We start from the raw sequence: 20,673 nt of genomic DNA, 5'->3' as shown, positions 1-20,673 counted from the left end.
CCGCAGATGAGTGTACAGACTGTCTACCCCCTTTTCTTCTAATACCTTTCCTCCTATTCCTCCTCTTACCAATTTCAGTTGAGTGATTATCATGCAAAGTGTTATTAAAATTAGGCACTTCATTCACGGGAACTTCCTGATGATTAATAAAATTCTCATTATTTTCCAACACTTCATCGCCAGGCATATTACATTCACCATCAGACTGATCATGATTGTTCCGACCGTTTTCCGTCGACTAAACCTCATCAACCGACTGGACCGTTTGGACTTCTAATTCCGCAATACAATCCGGTATCCATTCACAAACATCCTCCTCAACCCACACCTTATAAATAGAGTTATTCCATTGAAGATTTACCTTAGCATTTATTCTACCAGGGTTATTACACAAAACTGTCACGAACGCAAACGATAAATCGCCCAGTTCATCACTAATCTGAGCGTCCTGAATGACTTTACCAAACCTGTTAGCAATGACATTAACAACAGGATCCATAGCCAAATGTAATGGAACACCATGCACCTTGATCCAAGCAATCCGCTGAAACTCCACTTCCTGACCGTTCCACCTATCCAAACTTCTGAACCACGCCTTCCAATTCTCATCCGTATCACGGAAATTACTCATAGTCTCGTTATCCTCAAACAACAATAAGACACAAAAACCACCTAAATACTTGATACTGACCCGGTTATAACCAAGATCATTCAATAATCTCCTAAGGGACGTGAGGGTCTTGAAATCGATAACTCGTCCTATCAGCGCCTTATCATACCAATGGACAAAACTACGAGCATTACCATAAATCCTCACTGTCACCACATCTGAGCCAAGCCTTTTATTAGTAACCGTATCACGGAACGACTTATTACCTAATCCTTCAGCCCCCAACGGATGTGTATACTGCATCTCTTCCACCGGCTTCTTTGTTTCTTCCTTACGAGTTATATCAGTATATTCATATTGAAGTGTTTCCCCATCAACAAACCTCGCTAAAGCAATATAGAGTTTATAAGACCCAATCCACACATCCTTTAGATCCCCTTCTAATCTTATCGGATCAGAAACATTGATAAAAGTAGCAAATCCAAATGGTTTACCGAGCCTATCCAACTTCCTCGCTATATACGTGTTTTCAATCTCCCCATGCCCTTTTAATAAGTCAAACAGATCCTTTGAAGAACACTTACCAGGAAGATTGGATATAAAGAACTTCGTGAGCCTATCCTTCTGCTTAGATGGATATCCAGATTGCCTATTCCTACCTTTCTTGAACCGAACATCCTGCCATTCGTATGTGTTCTTGTGCCGCATTCCTAAATTTTCGGAGGAAACCCTATTCGCCCTTTCTGACTTCAACAAAATTTAGATATGATTAACCAAATCTGTAGCAAAACTCATAACAAAATTAAGAAATGATTATTAAAAAATCAATAGAAGTATAGTAACCAAATCTATAACAAAATTCATAGCAAATTCCATAGCCAAGCATGAAAATAAATATTTAAACAATAACTAAAAATAGTCTAATAAATCAGCAGCATAATCCATAGCAATAAGTCATAGCTAAGTTGAAATGTAGCTAAGAATCTGTAGCGAACCTCATAGCTAAATGTATGTGGCAATTTTTTTAGCTAAAAGTCTGTAGCAAACATTTCGTAGCAATATCTGTTACAGAAGTAGCAACTTCTCTTTTTTATAGCTAAAATCGTTGCAAATATAATTTCGGTAGCTAAAATTTGATGCAAACAAATTAGCGATAAGACTTGTAGCGGCAGACCAAATATGTAGAAAACTAGGTGTTTGCTACAGATTAGCTGTTTGTGTTGATCAGTTCTGTTTAAACATAATGGAAAACATGAATAACATACCTGATACCAGACATGCCAGCAGAGAATCTAGATGGCGACGCAACAATAGAGTTTGACATGATTGTTTGACATGATTGTCAGCTTGATCTGGTTCCTCCTTAGGGTGCAAACTAATGATGGTGATGAAGAACTGAAAAGGGTATTCGGTTATGGGAGAGAGAAGCGATTGATGTTATTATGTGTTAATACAAGTTGTATAACCTTGTAACCTCTATATTAGTCTCCTTATATATGCACCCAAGAGGAAACCCAATTAGCTAATAAGGGTAATATGGTCCATCAACAATTACCAACTATAGGTTGTTATATATTTTGATCTATATAATGTAAATGATTATAATGGCTACTAGAGTAAATACAACACAATAATATATTTAATCTTACATTCTCCCAATTAGCCGAGTAATCATTTACCATGAGTAATAGATAAGTCTGCTCAGGAGTTAACACTCATTTTAGCCTTAAACCAAGAACTGTAGTAGAGAAATATAGCCGTTGAATCATTATGCGACTCAGGTCCCCCATTAATCATACTATAGCCTCAATTTAAAACCTAATTGTTATGATCAAAATACGCATAAGACCTTTGTTTGATTTGTAATTATATTTGTCTATATGTCATTATACCGGTTGAACATATTCTTAGAGACATACAAAATCAAACTAATGAGGAAAATTAATTAATAGTTAGTCATTCGTAGTACGATATGCAGTTGCACACGACCATCAATTAAAACCCGTTTCTTTATGAGCTCTCTTAATAAGACTTATGGGTTAATAGCCCTTTAGTTATAGGATCCTTAAACATATCATGAATGTATTCGATACAAAGACTTAGTTTCCTCAATTCGTTCATAAACGAATAATTAATTGTGTATCGAAACTTAATGCAGCACCTCTCGAACTGTTACTATTCAAAGAGACATGGTAGCTGACTTTATCACAATAAGTCTTCAATGTATAATTCTTATGGAGTTAATAAACTTATGATTCCACTGATAAAGTGACTATTGCTTTGTGATCAACTACATATTATGTCATTGTAACTTAGGTTGTTGTTATCAGTTTATCATGACTCCTCCATGAGATAGGTTTTGTCTACTGACATAAGGATATGCCCGAAATTACATTTTGTCATCTTTGAATATTACAAAGTTAGAGTAGTCAACTAGTTGGAGTTCTCACTCCTTCTTTAAATTATAGTCTCTCGTTTCTTTTAAAGATATTGTAATACTCTATAAAATGCTTCACATTAATCTCTACATATCTAGTGTGTTGCAATGTGAGTAATATTTAAATGAGTATAGACTTGAACTAACATAAGGCTTCCAATTAATGAAGCGTAAGGAAATAATCTCATTTACCATATAATCCTCTAAAGGAGAGCAATATTGTTTGTTACATGTATAAGGACCCATTTAAGGTTAAACTTATGGAACGGAAATAATGTCCCATTGGGTCTATCTCGGTAAGTTATGATATCTTTTACATTAGAGATATCTCTGAGATCTATTATATCAAAGTTTGTGTTAACAATGCTTTAACTTAGTAACATATAATTGTCAAAAGAATATCATCGATATAGACAAGTTTATTTTAGTTGCTCCCACTCATCTTGAGGTAGGTACATTAATCCACTTGGTTCTTGATGAAAATAATTACGTTAAGTTTTCATCGCATTATGATATTTGCATTAACCCATACATGGATTTTATTGGCATACAAACAAACTATTCTTTAACCTTCAATTCAGAACTTTCAGATTGTTGTCTAATGAACATGTAAATGTGTAAGTCAGTTGTTAGGGAAAGTTGTTTTGATGTTCTTTTAATGTAGCTTTAAACTATTATAAGCTACTAGAACAGTGACGATCCTAAAAGAAATCTTTTGTGGGATATGTAAGAAAGATTCTTTAATAATTTATCTCTTCCCGAGTATAACCTTTGACAATCAATCATGCTTCTTTGTGTCTTAACGTTTATATCAGGATTTGGTTTAGTGATGTGTGTAAAATGCAACATATAAATCATATCAATTAAGGCATAAAACTAACCCTTTTTAAGTACTAATGTTGGAAAAAGAGTGTTTTTGTCTTCCTTTTGTATTTTCAGGATGAAATGAGCTCAAAATCACAAAAGAAGCAAAAAGACAACTAATTCTAGCATAAATACAAGAAAAGGAACAAAAGTGGACTGCCCGGACCCTCAACGGCACCTCCCAAGGCAAAGGAGAAGAAACAGAGTCTGAACACGCCCCGTGTCCAGCGAACACGGGGGCGTGCCCAGGAAGCAGCAGAAAAGACAAACCAGTAGAAGCTTCCATTGCCCACCACGGGGCCGTGTCCAGCGGGCACGGGGGCGTGGTGAAAGTACAGCAGGCGCATTAATTGTAATTCGCAATTACAATTAATGAAGAGAGAGAATGTCAGACGGGCACGGGGCCGTGTCCAGCGGACACGGGGCCGTGTCCAGCCTTCTGTTCAGCCTATAAATAGAGGAGCTTGGCTTCATTCTCTCTCATCCCTTGGCACACCACCTCTCTCACACTTCATCCACCACCCACCACCACCATAACACCATCATCCACCACCATCATCCATTGTCCATCGTAGAGTGTGTGAGTCGTCTCGGGATCCAAGATTGATCGTAAGAGTTCTTGACAATCAAGGCCATGTTTGCCTAAGTCTCTTACATCACTTGGTGAAGACAAGTGTTTAGTATAATACTTTTTATTTTTAATCTTTTGTACTTTTTATTTGGTTTTGTATTAATGACTTTAATAACTAGTTACTTATGTTGAAGGTGATCTTTCCTTATCGTTTGTCCGTGGTGTCTTGGCATTATTTTACTGTCTATATAAAATAAAAGATTTTCACCATTCATATCTCCACGGTCTATATGGAGATATGTTGGCTACCTGGTCGGGGGTTAAGGGAACGGTTTGGTAAGGGTCTTGCCCTTGTTCAGCGTTTAGAGGTCCTTCTTGGGACCTGGGTCAAATTTAGTAGGATCTCCTTCAATGCCCATAGGTATTGGATGGCGGGGATCCAAACTCTTTGACCCCCTCATAAGTTAACTACTATTAATACTATAACCCGGCTATTTAGGACTGTATCCCTGCTGACTCAGACTAGGGCCGTTCAAATCGCTCGCCGCTCGTCGCTCGCTCGACGCTCGTTCGGAAATTGATCGGAAAACGCTCGTTCGATTTGACGCTCGGTTGTAAACGAGCCGCTCTGCTCGGTTCGGTTTGTAAACGAGCCAAGCATGAGCAAAGGTTCGCTCGGCTCGGTTCGGTTCGAATTATTATTTTTAATTAATAATTAGTATATATATACATAAATATAAATTATACATACACACACACACACCTATATATACACACACATTACACATACATATATACTTAAATATGAATTAAATTTATAGTTTTATATATACCACTCTATTAAATTTTGGTCCACTATATACAAATTTACAACTGTATCTATACGTATTAGCCCAACCACGCCAATAAAAAAATTAATATCAAAACCTAAAAGTTAAATCCTAAACCGATAAACGACAAGCTGCTCATCGCCTCAATGTTTCATGTCGTTACCCTAAGTCGATCGTCTCCTGCTCTCAACGTAATTGTTCATGCAATATGATTATCGCCTCATCGGCCACAACATTGTTATTTATAAGAAAAATATTATGTCATGAAATGTGCATGTTTTTAAAGACATAAAAACTTGAGACCAAACATTGTCACTGTCTCTCTCAGCGAATTTCAATCGGGCGACACGGATGTCCAAATCGCTCGAACTTTGCTCGACACTCGCTCGGAATATTTACTGCTCGAAAAATGCTCGCTTGATTTGAGGCTCGGTTTTAAATGAGCCGCTCCGCTCGGTTCGGTTTGTAAACGAGCCAAGCATGAGCAAAGGTCCGCTTGGTTCGGCTCGGCTCGTGAACAGCCCTAACTCAGACTACTTAGCTGAGGGTAACGTCACCGCCAAAAGCGGGGCCTACCACAATTTGCATTAATAACTTAATTCATTATCTTTCAATAATCCGACCCTTTAGGATTATATCCTTGCTGACTCAAACTACTGGGTTGAGGGTAACGTCGCCTTCAAAAGAGGGGCCTACTACAATAACTAAGATAATCTCTTAAACAAGTGCAAAAGTGCGAAAATAATCAAAGGTTATACTAATACACGTGTCGGATCCAAGTGATTCATCTTGTCTATCTGTTTTTATTTTATTTTATTTTTCAGCATTTAGTTAGTTTTTATTTTTCTTAGTTTAAAACATTTTTCTCACTTTTTGATTTGATTAGACGTTGAGGATAAACCGGTATTAAAAGCTCTTGTGTCCTTGGACGACCTCGGTATCTTACCAACACTATACTACGTCCACGATGGGTGCACTTGCCCATATGTGTGTTTAGTGTTAGTGAATATCGTGTTTTATAAATTTAAAACTTGGCTAAAAGTGTAAAAAGGGCTTAAATACTCATCAAAATTATAACACACTTCACGCACATCAAGTTTTTGGCGCCGCTGCCGGGGACACAAGGATTTTAAGAAAGCTTAAAATCGACGGCCTAATCAGTTTTTCAAAACCTTTTCAAAACGCGCGCATTTTTTCTGCATTTTAGTTTAGTTTTGCATTTACAGTAGCCTGAACACGGGGCCGTGCTCGCTGAACACGCCCCCGTGCTGCATATTTTTAGTTAAATACCCAGATACAGAGTCTGACCACGGGGCCGTGCTCGCTGAACACGCCCCCGTGCTCAACGTGACCAGCAAATTTAATTAAAACGCCCAGATACAGTCCCTGAACACGGGGCCGTGTTCACTCAACACGGGGTCGTGTCTAGCTTCTGTTTCCGTATTTATTTTTGTTTTCTGGTCCCGAGACTCAGTTGTGATCTGTTGAGTGATTCTTATGGATCAATACTCAAGAGGTTACAACTACACTTATGATGAGGATGATTATAGGGGTAATTATTGCACTAATTGTCGTAACGCACGCTCGGTTCAATATAATACTTCATATCAACCATCCAATTCATACAACCATTATGAGGAGCCCAGGTACGAGCCATCAACTTCATACGCATCCTATGAAGACCAAAGGTATGAACCTCCTCCCTCATACTCATATTTTGATGAACCAAGGTATGAGCCTTCATACTCATACTTTGAAGATTCAAGGTATGAGCCACCACCTTCATACTCTTATTATGAGGAACCATGGCGTGAACAACCCACCTCATATGAGTACTATGAAGAACAAAGTTTCGACCCTTATCCATCATATACTTACAATGAAGAACAATGGTGTGAACCATCTACTTCATATGAGTATTATGAGGAACCAAGGATCGAACAACCGGATTCAAGCTTTGAGGATCCAAATTCTTTTTCTCTCACCGAAGTAACTAATAGGATATTGGAAAAACTTAAAACTATCGAACGTTATATAAAAGAATCTCGCGCAAGAGAAGAATTAAAAATTGATAATAACGTAGAGGTAGTTGAAAGTGTAAGAATGGAAGAACAAGAAAGTGAAAAACCGACACATGAGTTAAACAACGAAAAAGGTGAGTCCGATAATGTTAAAATTCAAGAAGAGACTAGTTTTGAGGAAATTATTCTCTTGTCACCTACTTTCGAAAATCATTGTTTAATAACCCCTCATGCTAAGTTTTTAAAAGAGTTAAACACTAGTGCTAAAATCAAAGACTTAGTAAGTGTTAAGTTAACTAATGATCAAACCTCGCTAATAAAAGAAGATCCTTTTGAAATTAACATTACACCGGTTCCATGTTTCTTTCAAAATTCATTTATTAGTAATATCACCATCGATAAGGATCTTTGTGTTAACATAATGCCTAACTACATTTTTGAAAAATTAAGTGTTAGTGATTTTACTCCACTTCAAATACCCATTTTTCTATCCGATCGGAAAGTAATGAAATCAATCGGTGTAGTTGAAGATGTTTTGGTTCAAACAAATCAAATGGTAATCCCAACCGACTTCGTCATCCTAGATGACGCCCCCTTAGTCTTAGGAAAACCTTTTGTACAAACTCATAAAGCTTTGAAAAACCGGAAATTCAACAATCTACCTCTTCAATTAGGGGCATTCAAAAGGAGCATAGATCTTGAGAGTTCAATGAAATATCCTTTTGGCAACAATGACCCCCTAATTGAAGATGAAGCTGAACCACCCGATACAACCAACGAAGAAGACCACTTTGTTGAAGAAGAGATAGCCATAGAACAAACCTTTAAGATTCTTAACCTAGATGAGCCACAAAATAAGGTGTCTTCCAAAGACCCACCCGTTGAGCTCAAAGAACTTCCTAAAGGTTTGGAATATGCTTTTCTAGGCAAAGATGGTAGTTTGCCTGTAATTATTTCATCTAAATTAAGTAATTTAGAAAAAGAAAAATTAATTAGCCTACTTAAAAAACATAAAAACGCGATCGCTTGGAAGCTTGTAGATATTAAAGGAATAAGCCCTTCCATGTGCACGCACAAAATTTTAATGAACGATGACTACAAAACGGTAATTCAACCACAACGAAGAGTGAACCCCAATGTTCAAGAAGTGGTTAAGAATGAAGTCATCAAACTACTCGACGCCGGACTAATCTACCCTATCTCCGATAGCCCGTGGGTAAGTCCCGTTCAAGTAGTCCCAAAGAAAGGAGGTATGACGGTAATAACTAACGAAAAAAATGAATTAATACCAACAAGAACCGTCACAGGATGGAGAGTTTGTATAGATTATAGGCGATTAAATGAAGGAACAAGGAAAGACCACTTCCCTTTACCCTTCATTGATCAAATGTTAGAAAGATTATCCGGTCATAAATTTTATTGTTTCTTAGATGGTTTTTCAGGTTACTTTCAAATACCGATAGCACCAGAAGACCAAGAGAAAACAACTTTCACATGTCCCTACGGAACTTTTGCATATCGACGCATGCCATTCGGTCTATGTAATGCGCCTGCAACATTCCAACGTTGTATGGTCGCCATTTTCCATGATATGATCGAAAAGACAATGGAAGTCTTCATGGATGACTTTTCCATCTTTGGAGACTCATATGACCAATGCCTCGATAATCTTGAATGAATGCTATCCCGATGTGAGGAAACTAACCTCGCCCTTAATTGGGAAAAATGCCATTTCATGGTGACAGAGGGAATAGTACTCGGTCATAAAATCTCAAGCGAAGGAATGGAAGTTGATCGAGCAAAAATAGAAACTATTTCTCGATTACCTCCTCCATCCTCCGTACGAGCAATCAGAAGTTTCCTAGGACATGCCGGATTCTATAGAAGGTTTATCAAAGACTGTTCAAAAATTTCAAGACCTCTAACAAAATTACTTGAAAAAGATGCACCCTTCATCTTTGACAAGGAATGCAATCAAGCATTTCTAACCCTCAAGGAAATGCTAGTCAATGCACCTATCATGATAGCACCAGATTGGAAATTTCCTTTCGAAATCATGTGTGATGCAAGTGACTTTGCTGTTGGAGCAGTCTTGGGACAAAGAAAAGAGAAGCATTTTCACCCAAGTTATTATGCTAGTAAAACTCTTAATGATGCACAAGAAAATTATACAACTACAGAAAAAGAATTACTAGCAGTGGTGTTTGCTTTTGATAAATTTCGTTCTTATCTTGTTCTTTCTAAAACAGTAGTCTATACAGAACATGCAGCCATCAGGTACCCCTTCAAGAAGCAAGACGCAAAACCCCGTTTGATCAGATGGATTCTACTCCTCCAAGAATTCGACATCGAAATCAAGGACAAAAGAGGAGCAGAAAACACTGCTGCAGATCATCTCTCGCGCTTAGAAGACCCAGCTTTGGAGACAACCAGAGACGAGCAAATCAACGAGAAATTTCCCACGGAATCCTTGGAAATGATGGAAAGTAGACAAGAACCATGGTACGCCGACTACGCTAATTTCTTAGCTAGCGGTATAGTCACCAAAGGATGGCCACATCATCAAAGAAAAAAATTCTTTGCTGATGTAAAGCATTACTTTTGGGAAGACCCCTATCTTTTCAAAATGTGTGCCGACCAGCTCATCCGAAGGTGTGTCCATGGTAATGAAGCACGAAGAATTCTCCGTCATTGTCATGAAGGTCCATACGAAGGACATCATGGTGACGCAAGTACCGCACGAAAGGTATTTGACTCGGGATTTTACTGGCCAACCATTTAGAAGGATGCACAAAACCTTGTAAAGACATGCGATGCCTGCCAAAGATCAGGTAATATTTCTTCCAAGAACGAAATGCCTCAAAATGGCATTCTCGTCTGTGAAATCTTTGATGTATGGGGACTCGATTTCATGGGGCCTTTCCCACCTTCAAAGGGAAACAAATATATACTTGTGGCGGTCGATTACTTGTCTAAATGGGCAGAGGCCGAGGCTCTTCCATCAAATGATGGGAGAGTAGTGGTAAAATTTCTAAAAAAGCTGTTTTCTCGCTTCGGGACACCAAAGGCTTTGATAAGTGATAGAGGTACCCATTTTTGCAATCATCAACTCGAAAAAAATATTAACAAGGTATGGGGTCTATCACAGGGTCTCGACAGCATATCACCCTCAAACAAATGGGCAAGCCGAAGTGACTAATCGAGGTTTAAAACGAATACTTGAAAAAACCGTAGGAATAAATAAAAAAGAATGGGCCGACAAATTAGACGACGCTTTATGGGCTTTTCGAACTGCTTATAAAACCACTATAGGCACAACCCCATATAAACTCGTCTATGGAAAAAGTTGTCACTTGCCAGTAGAAATAGCTCACAAGGCCTACTGGGCAATAAAAAACGTAAACTTAGATTTGGAAAATGCCGGTAAAAATCGATTTTGTCAAATAAACGAATTAGACGAGTTAAGGAATTATGCATATTCTAACTCCGAAATTTATAAGGAAAGAATGAAAAATATACACGATAAATATATTAAATCCAATGAGTTTCGGGTAGGAGATCAAGTTCTATTGTTTAATTCACGACTTCGATTATTTCCTGGTAAGTTAAAATCTAGGTGGTCAGGACCTTTTTCCGTCACCCATGTCTTCCCACACGGTGCAGTAGAAATTAAAACTCGAAACGGGACACCATTTAAAGTCAATGGCCAACGGCTGAAACTCTACCGAGGATCCATTGAGGATGAGGAAGAGGAGATCTCACTTCAGACGGTTAACGAATAAACTCATACCCGACATGTTACAGGTAAGTGTACGTTTAAAAACTGGTAAATCTTCTCACCATTTTTCGGAAATAAGGGGCATGCACACAAGCACATAAAAAAAAATTTCAAAAACTTTGCCCGGCACGGGGCCGTGTCCGCTGGACACGGGGCCGTGTCGAGGCGACTGTCGGGATAAAACCCTCTTTTCCTATCAGTTACACCATTCCACACGCCCCGTTTAGCCGAAAACGCTCTGGTTTGAGGCAATTTTCTGCAGTTTTTCAACGTCACCACCGAATCTAACAACGTCAAGGTATGATTCTATCCTTCTTAGTAGTTAGATTAGCTACTTGCATGTAGTTAAAACATCAAAAATTGGGAAAAATCTAGGGTTCTTCATGTTCATCCGGATCGAACTCAAAATTTTAGATGAAATTTGTTAGTAGTAGTTTAGATTAGAGTAGTGGAAAGTAAATAAGCAAGTATTGTTGATAGATTTGTCCGATTCCCAACTAAAACCCCAAACCCTTGTTCTTGAACCGAAAAACACGAAATTGAAAGGGTAAACGGTTTGTTTTGGGAAAAATGACACTTAGGGTTTCATTTTCGGGGGTAACCGCTACTATTGGGCTAAAAATTTTCAGGTTTTCGAAACCGGGACGAAAAATGGAATTTTTGGGTTACAGACGCCTGGACACGGGGCCGTGTCCGCTGAACACGGGGCCGTGTCCAGCCCACTGTTTGCAGTTTCACTCCAATTCTCCTTGTTTCGTACTAAACTTTGATGTATTCTTTTCAGATGTCGAAATTCACGAGGTTTAACGCAAATGAACTGGACGCTAGGGCACGATACGAGGTTCTACAAACAAGACCGGAAGAGTACCCAAGGCGGGCGTGTACCGATTTGCTAACCATGGTGAATCAACTTGACCGCTTCAACAACATTGTGAGGGGTCCACTGCATGTCGCATTGACCACCCGACTACGGTCGGTACATCAATGCACAATGGAGTTCTACAGCACCTTCATTTTCAACTCGAGATGCGAGCCGTTTGACCATGAGGCGGTCGAATTTCGATGTGGAGGGACCACGTTCAGAACCTCCATGGCACAGTTTGGATCTATCATTGGGCTATACAGTGATGAAGAAGCGGGGAATGAAGAGAATACTGGGGGATTACGAGACTTGGATGCAACTGAACGCCAAGCCGCATGGAGATATGTTGGCTACCTGGTCGGGGGTTAAGGGAACGGTTTGGTAAGGGTCTTGCCCTTGTTCAGCGTTTAGAGGTCCTGCTTGGGACCTGGGTCAAGTTTAGTAGGATCTCCTTCAATGCCCATAGGTATTGGATGGCGGGGATCCAAACTCTTTGACCCCCTCATAAGTTAACTACTATTAATACTATAACCCGGCTATTTAGGACTGTATCCCTGCTGACTCAGACTACTTAGCCGAGGGTAACGTCACCGCCAAAAGCGGGGCCTACCACAATTTGCATTAATAACTTAATTCATTATCTTTCAATAATCCGACCCTTTAGGATTGTATCCTTGCTGACTCAAACTACTGGGTTGAGGGTAACGTCGCCTTCAAAAGAGGGGCCTACTACAATAACTAAGATAATCTCTTAAACAAGTGCAAAAGTGCGAAAATAATCAAAGGTTATACTAATACACGTGTCGGATCCAAGTGATTCATCTTGTCTATCTGTTTTTATTTTATTTTATTTTTCAGCATTTAGTTAGTTTTTATTTTTCTTAGTTTAAAACATTTTTCTCACTTTTTGATTTGATTAGACGTTGAGGATAAACCGGTATTAAAAGCTCTTGTGTCCTTGGACGACCTCGGTATCTTACCAACACTATACTACGTCCACGATGGGTGCACTTGCCCATATGTGTGTTTAGTGTTAGTGAATATCGTGTTTTATAAATTTAAAACTTGGCTAAAAGTGTAAAAAGGGCTTAAATACTCATCAAAATTATAACACACTTCACGCACATCATATAGTTATGAACACTCTTAGGTAATTCAATCAAATCCCAAACGTTATTTGAACACATAAAATTAGTTTTACTAGAAAACAGTTTTATTCCATTTAGAATAATGATTGACGCTAATGACTTAATTAGAAGAGATAGGATCAGTAAACTTTTCCAAAATCCATTTCAACTTTAGTTAGAGAGGTTATGTAATCATCAAAGTTAGTAGATTTTTAAACCTAGATGACCTCTTGAGTTGATTATTGGGTTTATTAGAAGTTTCAGTTTTATGGATTAGCTCTTGGTTAGGTTGCTATCGTTTTCAGTATTCTAAGTGTGTAAGAGTTTTGATAAAATAGCGTCGAGATGGAACAGTGACTTGTACAAGAAGTGTAAATTGAGGTAATGTTAAATTTGCACTCCACACCTCTTGCAACTATTGCAAGTTATTATTAAGACACTTAATGCTTCTACTGATCTTTGATATCTCTAGACTGCTACAAGAGAAATTTCGATGAGGTACGTGATGTGGGAACCTATCATATATACGTTAGACTTTATTTGATTTCTTTTATGTCCAGATATCATAAGAAACTTAGGGACATATTTAATAGAAATCTTATTAAGTATATATATGAATAGATTTCTTCTATGACTGTGGGCCATATGCGACAAAATTTAGATACAAGTAGATGATAGTCTTTAACTGATAAATGAATTATGTCTGAATATTCCATTGGAATAAGTTCCACGAATGTCAGTGAATAACTTATGGTGGATCCATACTTATTCCTTAAGCCAAGTAATAATTTAGGGCTTTTAACATCATGATTTAAAATCACATAGAATGAGATTAGATGAAAATCATCCTCATAAACTGTAAGACCCGCATATTCGTCTTTATAAAAACAACTTACAAGGGTGATTTAGAGACTTGAAATAGCAAGTTTTATACATATCTATGACAAAAATCGGACATGACCCATCCGTAAAATGAGCACATCCCTGTTTTATACAACTTCCAAACAAAATATTCCATGACCCTTACTACTAGACGCGAATAAAACCCAAGAAAAACATCAAGTTTGACAATATGTCTACTAACAAGTTTAGACAAAAGTTCACAATTTTTGACCCAAAACATTAAAGCAAACTAGCGGAAGCGGATGGCATATTAGGTGGTAATCACGTGCTCGCTCCAAGTCTTCAAATCGCCTAAATCAAGGATTTACCTACATTAACAACCAAAATTTTTAAAGGTTAGTTATCACACTTGTTAAATCATAATTCTTTCGTTTTAGTTCCATCCATACAAGAACTTTCATCCTTTTTACGCATTCGACTACCCAAGTAATTGGGTTTGGCATAAACACTCTAATTGAGAGTTAAGCATACACGTTCAACCCGTTTAATTGGGTTATTTGCTTTCAACATAAACTCTTCATTCTATCCGCATAACGGATTAAGCTTCCAACATTTATTATAGCATTCGAAACCACCCGTTCAAAACGGATGGCATACATCTCTACTTGACACGATTTAATTTAAACCGGTCAAATTACATAGCTTAACACAACTTTCATTAGCATAACCAAATCCACAAAGGATTTGCTATCTACTTGCTAATTACCATGATTGTCATACAAGGGTGGTCTTACATCAAAGTTAAATAAAAGAAAATTTAAACAAGGATTTGTATGCAACGGAACATACCTCGGTCTTGTGATCCTTCCGGTTTCTTAGAATTTGAACTTTCTTCCTTCACGCCTATAACAACACATTCAATCCTTCGTTTAGTACCCACATTCCATTCCATTATGTTCCAATTTACACATAATTATCCTATCAAGCATTTCATCGAACATCTAGTGTGCATCACATTAATAGAGCATAATGTACAACATTTAAAGCATAACTCACTACTTCATCCTATGTGCCATTAATAATCACTCTAGTTCTAACAATTCCTTTAGCCTACATAAATTTAACTAGCATTCAGGTATTGCAACTAAAATTACATATCAAAACCACACATAATCAAAATCTCTATAATCCTCCTACTCATAGCATACTTTCACAAGATGGGTTTTGTAAGATTTCTTTCAATTAAACTAGAACCAAGCATGATTTCTATTCTAGGAAGTAACCCTAACACCTAATCAACACAAATCATTCCACGAATTTATGATTGGGTCGAAACCCTTTCTCTAAAATTCACCAAATTCAGAAATTCGACTTACCACTCCACTAGAAATGCTTAGATGATTGAAACTTTAGAACATGCAGTGATTAATCTTTGATTTCTCCTTGTCAATTGGTGAATTTTTGCAAGAACAAGGGTAAACCCTTGTTTCCCTGCTCCTGATCGAACCCAGAACACGCACAGGGTGTGGGTTTTGTGATTTGAACATAATTAAACCCTTCTTAATTATAATTTTCATATTACCCCCTTAAGACTTGTTAAATTTTGATTTGAAAACCTCCCATGATTTAATTTATCCATTTTTCATTTATTCTAGTATTAAAGTAAATTTTTGGGGTGTTACAAGTCTACCCCCCTTAAAAGAGGTTTCGTCCCCGAAACCTGGACATATAACAATTTTTTTTTAAACGTGTACATACCAAAAAGAAATGGATAGTGCTTCCTCATCTCATCTTCCGTTTCCCACGTGAGTTCTGACCCCTTTCGGTGCCGCCATTGTACCAACACTTGCCGAACAGCTTTGTTGCGGAGACTTTTCACCTTGAAGTCTTTAATGGCTATGGGTCTTTCGACATAGTTCAACCCCTCGTCCAACTCGATGTCATCGAGAGGTACTAATGATGTCTTATCCGCAAGACACTTTCCTAATTGCGACACGTGGAAGGTATTGTGAATCCCGTCTATGGAAGGCGGTAATTCTAATCGATATGCAACTTTTCCTACTCGAGCTAAGATCTTAAATGGTCCAATATACCGTGGGCCTAACTTTCCCCGTTTGCGGAAACGGATTATGCCTTTCCATGGTGACACTTTCAATAGAACATAATCTCCGACCTGAAATTCGATAGGACGCCTCCTTTTGTCTGCATAAGCTTTTTGTCGGTCCTGGGCTGCCTTCAGTCGAGCTCTAACCAATTCAATCTTTTTATTTGTTAAAGATGTCAAATCAATTGGAGCAATTTCCCTTTGTCCCACTTCACCCCAACACACTGGGGTCCTACATTTCCTCCCGTAAAGCAGTTTGTAAGGTGCCATTTGAATACCACTATGGTAACTGTTATTATAAGAAAACTCCACTAGTGGCAAGTGGTCGTCCCAATTTCCCCCAAAGTCTAAGACACGCGCTCTCAACATATCGACAAGTGTCTGAATGGTCCTTTCTGACTGGCCGTCAGTTTGAGGGTGATATGCAATGCTTATGTGTAATTTCGTGCCCACACTCTCATGAAACTTTTGGCAATAGCGAGAAGTAAATCTGGTATCCCTATCCGAGACGATTGACACAGGCACCCCGTGTCGGGATACGGTTTCATTCATATAAATCTCTGCCATCCTCTCGGAAGAATAAGCTTCTTTGATGGGCAGAAAGTGAGCGTTTTTTGTAAGTCGATCTACGATTACCCATATTGTATCATGCCCCCCTTTTATTCTAGGAAGCTTGGTTATCAAGTCCATTGTTAGTTCCTCCCATTTCCATACCGGAATTTCGAAGGGTTGTAATTCCCCGTATGGTTTTTGATGTTCGGCCTTTACTTGGGAACATGTCAGGCATTTCTTAACATATTTAACAATATCGCGTTTCATACCCGGCCACCAATAATTGGTTTTCAAGTCTTGATACATCTTGGTAGCCCCGGGATGAACCGAGTATCGCGATTTGTGTGCTTCTTCAAGTAGCGCTGCCTTGACTTCATAGAAACGAGGTATCCAAATTCGGCCGAACCTCACCTTGAATCCGGTCGAATTCTCTTCTAGCTTATCGACCACACTTTTTAGTCTTTCTTTCTTTAAATCTTCCGCTCCAAGAGCCTTTATTTGGGAATTTCTTATCATATCAATTAAACGTGGCGTAACAATCATCTTCATGGACTTCACTTGGATGGGAGGTGGATATTCTTTTCGGCTTAACGCATCGGCCACCACATTTGCCTTTCCCGGGTGATATAGGATATCACAATCGTAACTTTAATAAGTTCTAACCATCTCCGTTGCCTCATATTCAAGTCTTTCTGCTCAAAGAAATATTTAAGGCTTTTGTGGTCCGAGTAAATTGTGCATTTCGTCCCATATAGATAATGCCTCCAAATCATTAATGCGAACACTACCGCTGCCAATTCTAGATCGTGAGTCGGGTAGTTTACTTCATGCGGATTCAATTGTCTTGAAGCATAAGCGATGACTCTTCCCCTTTGCATCAGAACGCAGCCTAATCCCTGGTGTGAAGCGTCTGAATAGACTACCAGGTCTTCAGTTCCATCTGGTAATGTCAAGATCGGGGGACGTGATAGTTTCTCCTTTAACATTTGAAAAGCCTCCTCCTGTTCTTTACCCCACACAAACTTCTCTTTCTTTCTTGTCAGTTTTGTTAAGGGTAAGGCTATCTTTGAAAAATCCTGTATGAACCTTCTATAGTATCCCGCAAGGCCTAGAAAACTTCTTATCTCTGTCGGGTTCTTCGGAGAGACCCACTTCATTACAGCATCAATCTTTGAAGGATCAACTAAAACACCCTCCGAATTGATCACATGCCCCAGAAACTGCACTTCTCTGAGCCAAAAGGCGCATTTTGAGAATTTTGCGTAGAGTTTCTCCTTACGAAGAACTTCAAGTACTTCACGCAAGTGCATTGCATGTTCGTCTTTGCTTCGCGAATAAACTAGAATATCATCTATGAATACGATCACAGATTTATCCAACATGGGTCGGCATACCCGGTTCATAAGGTCCATAAATGCCGCTGGCACATTAGTTAAACCGAAGCACATGACTAAAAACTCATAATGCCCATAACGGGTTCTAAATGCGGTCTTTGGAATGTCTTCTTCTGGTACTCTAACTTGATGGTACCCCGAACGCAGGTCTATCTTGGAGAACCAACTCGCCCCTTGTAATTGATCAAAAACGTCATCAATTCTAGGTAAAGGGTAGCGGTTCTTTATGGTCAGCTTATTCAATTCCCTATAGTCGATGCACATGCGCATCGACCCGTCTTTCTTTTTAACAAATAGGACAGGCGCTCCCCAAGGTGACACACTTGGGCGTATAAAGCCCTTATCTGAAAGATCTTGTAATTGTGTCATTAATTCCCGCATCTCGGTGGGAGCAAGTCTATAGGGAGCCTTCGCAACGGGTTTCGCATCTGGATTTACTTCGATGCGAAATTCTATTTCTCTCTCGGGTGGGAGTCCCGGCAATTCTTCCGGGAATACATCCGGAAATTCATTCATGATCTCAACGTCTTCAAGCTTTGGGAGGGTTTGTCGGGCATCTACTACATAAGCTAGGTATGCTCTACTCCCATTAAGTACGTATTTAAAAGCTTGGACCAAGGTGCACAACTTGGTTTCTACGTTTCTCTCTCCTTGAATACTCAATTGTCTTCCACTTGGAGCTTGGACGAGCATTATCTTATTGTCACAATTAATCTCCACATGGTGTCGTGCCAACCAATCCATTCCCACAATCATTTTAAATTCCCCCAAAACCATAGGTATGAGGTCAATATCGAATTCCTCATCTTCTATAGTGAATTTGCAGTTTCTACAAATCTCATGTAACATATAGATCTTACTATCGGCTATTTCTACTTATAGAGGCATTTGCATTCGTTCAATCTTAAAGGACGGATGTTGTATAATTTCATTCGAAATAAATGACATAGTGGCTCCAGTATCGAACAGAACGTAAACCGGTATGGAGTTTAATAAAAAGATACCTGAAATCACATTCGGGTGAGACTTGGCTTCTTCAGATGTAATTTGGAACATTCTCCCTTTAGCCCTAGAACCTTCTTGCTTCTTATCTTCTTTCTTCGACTCTTGCTGGAGTTTTGGGAATTCAGATTTGATGTGCCCCTTTTCGAAACAATTGAAGCAAGTCTTCGGGCTATTCGAACATTGATAGGATGAATGTCCCTCCTTACCACATTTGTAGCACCCCTTCTTGCCCAACAGACACTCCCCAGTATGGAGTTTTCCACAAGTCTTGCAAGGAGTGATTCCACTTTTCGACTTTTCCTTCCTCCCTTGGTCTTGAAACTTTCCCCTTTTTGATGGACTCGAGCTCGTACCTTTTTCACTTGGTCTCTTCTCACCACGTTCTTCTTGCCTTCTAATTTCAATTTCTCTATCCCGCGCCAGATTAATAAGCTCATCAAGGGTTTCACATTTCGAGGGGGTGATGAATTCCCTGAATTCTGCCTTTAGTATGCCATAAAAGCGATTGATCTTCATTCTTTCGGTTTGCACAAACTCCGCACAAAACTTCATCGTATCCAAGAAAAAACTAGATATCTCATTTATCGTCTCGTTCTTCTGTCGGAGGCGTAAGAAATCTTCTTGAATCTTATCAATGGCTGACTGAGGGCAATGGTACTTCATGAAGGGTTCTTTAAATTCTTGCCAAGTCATTGTCTGAAGTTTGTCCTCACCTACCTCCTTACTATACGCATCCCACCAATCTTTCGCTTGAAAGGTGAGTTGTCCAGTAGCGAACATCACTTGATCCCCCTTATCACACCGACTTCGTTTAAACACTGCCTCCATGCTTAAGATCCATCTTTGGCACATTATTGGATCGATTTTACCATCATACGTGGTAGGCTTACATGCCATGAAATCTTTATATGTGCATCGTCGTTCATTGCCTTTATCTTTAGACCCTTCAATTAATTCTTTCAACTCTTCGATTTTACTTGTCATCATAGCGTCTACGACTCCCAAAACCCGACTTTCTACCTCTTGAGCTAATCGTGGGAGATTGGCTTGCATAACCCCTTCCGCTACTTCCGTGACTTTGCTCTCAAATGCTTCTTGTCTAACCATATCATCATCATCATTAACGTTGCTTGCATCAGCCATCTATACAATAGCATATTTTCGTTTAATACAAATCACAAACTTTCAGTATATCATTGTTCATTAATCAGCATTTACTTAATCCATTTCGTACAATTCGGTTCATCACTTTCTATTCTTACGAACTCATTCTTGTTGAAATCACTAATTGTGATTGCATACACCTATTAAGCCTTATATGAATTCTATTTAGTCATGAAATAAGTTTTTGGGTAGCCCGGCAACACAAAACGTGAAAAACAAAAAAAATCAGCAAATCGGCATTGCGTAAGCCGTCGGCGACGGCTAGGATGACCGTCGGCGACGGCTAGGATGCCCGTCGGCGACGGGCTCTTAAAAAGGGCGTCGGACATGTTTACCCGTCGGCGGGGTGTTAGGGCGTCGGACGGGGGTACGGCGTCGGCGACGAGTGTCTGGCCGTCGGCGACAGCCAGCCGTTTGTTAGTCCGCTGCAGCTTCATTTTTTAATGTTTTAATTCCTTCTCGGGTCCGTTTTCCAGCCGTACGTTACCTGGAATTCATTGTTTTGCTACCC

The 20,673-nt window shown here is 39.0% G+C and overlaps 2 protein-coding genes across 2 annotated transcripts; both read right to left on the bottom strand.

Moving 5' to 3' along the window:
• Positions 1 to 1,369: 1,369 nt before the first annotated feature.
• Positions 1,370 to 18,842, bottom strand: LOC110880686. Its single transcript, XM_022129163.1, has 5 exons — positions 18,317 to 18,842; positions 17,760 to 17,950; positions 17,011 to 17,211; positions 15,702 to 16,203; positions 1,370 to 1,389 (listed from the first exon to the last, which is right to left on the bottom strand). The coding sequence occupies exons 1-5, from the start codon at positions 18,840 to 18,842 to the stop codon at positions 1,370 to 1,372; spliced, it is 1,440 nt and encodes a 479-aa protein (XP_021984855.1).
• A 27-nt stretch (positions 18,843 to 18,869) lies between these two features.
• LOC110880687 lies at positions 18,870 to 20,141 on the bottom strand. Its single transcript, XM_022129164.1, has one exon. It carries the CDS (start codon positions 20,139 to 20,141, stop codon positions 18,870 to 18,872), a length of 1,272 nt encoding a protein of 423 aa, XP_021984856.1.
• Positions 20,142 to 20,673: the final 532 nt, after the last annotated feature.

This window comes from Helianthus annuus, chromosome 2, assembly GCF_002127325.2.
Source record: "Helianthus annuus cultivar XRQ/B chromosome 2, HanXRQr2.0-SUNRISE, whole genome shotgun sequence".
NCBI classification, from domain to species: Eukaryota; Viridiplantae; Streptophyta; class Magnoliopsida; order Asterales; family Asteraceae; genus Helianthus; species Helianthus annuus.
Note: the sequence above shows the minus strand (reverse complement) of the source record. Positions and strands in the feature narration are given on the sequence as shown.

Excerpts from the sequence above, each read along its gene's own strand:
- LOC110880687 (XM_022129164.1), bottom strand. The coding sequence starts at position 20,141 with ATGGCTGATGCAAGCAACGTTAATGATGATGATGATATGGTTAGACAA.
- LOC110880686 (XM_022129163.1), bottom strand. The coding sequence starts at position 18,842 with ATGTTACATGAGATTTGTAGAAACTGCAAATTCACTATAGAAGATGAG. Across the intron at positions 16,204-17,010 it reads AGAATTCGACCGGATTCAAG|ATTGAATTGGTTAGAGCTCG; the intron begins GTGAGGTTCGGC and ends ACAAATAAAAAG. Across the intron at positions 1,390-15,701 it reads GCACTATCCATTTCTTTTTG|ATTTGGTTAATCATATCTAA; the intron begins GTATGTACACGT and ends GTTTTGCTACAG.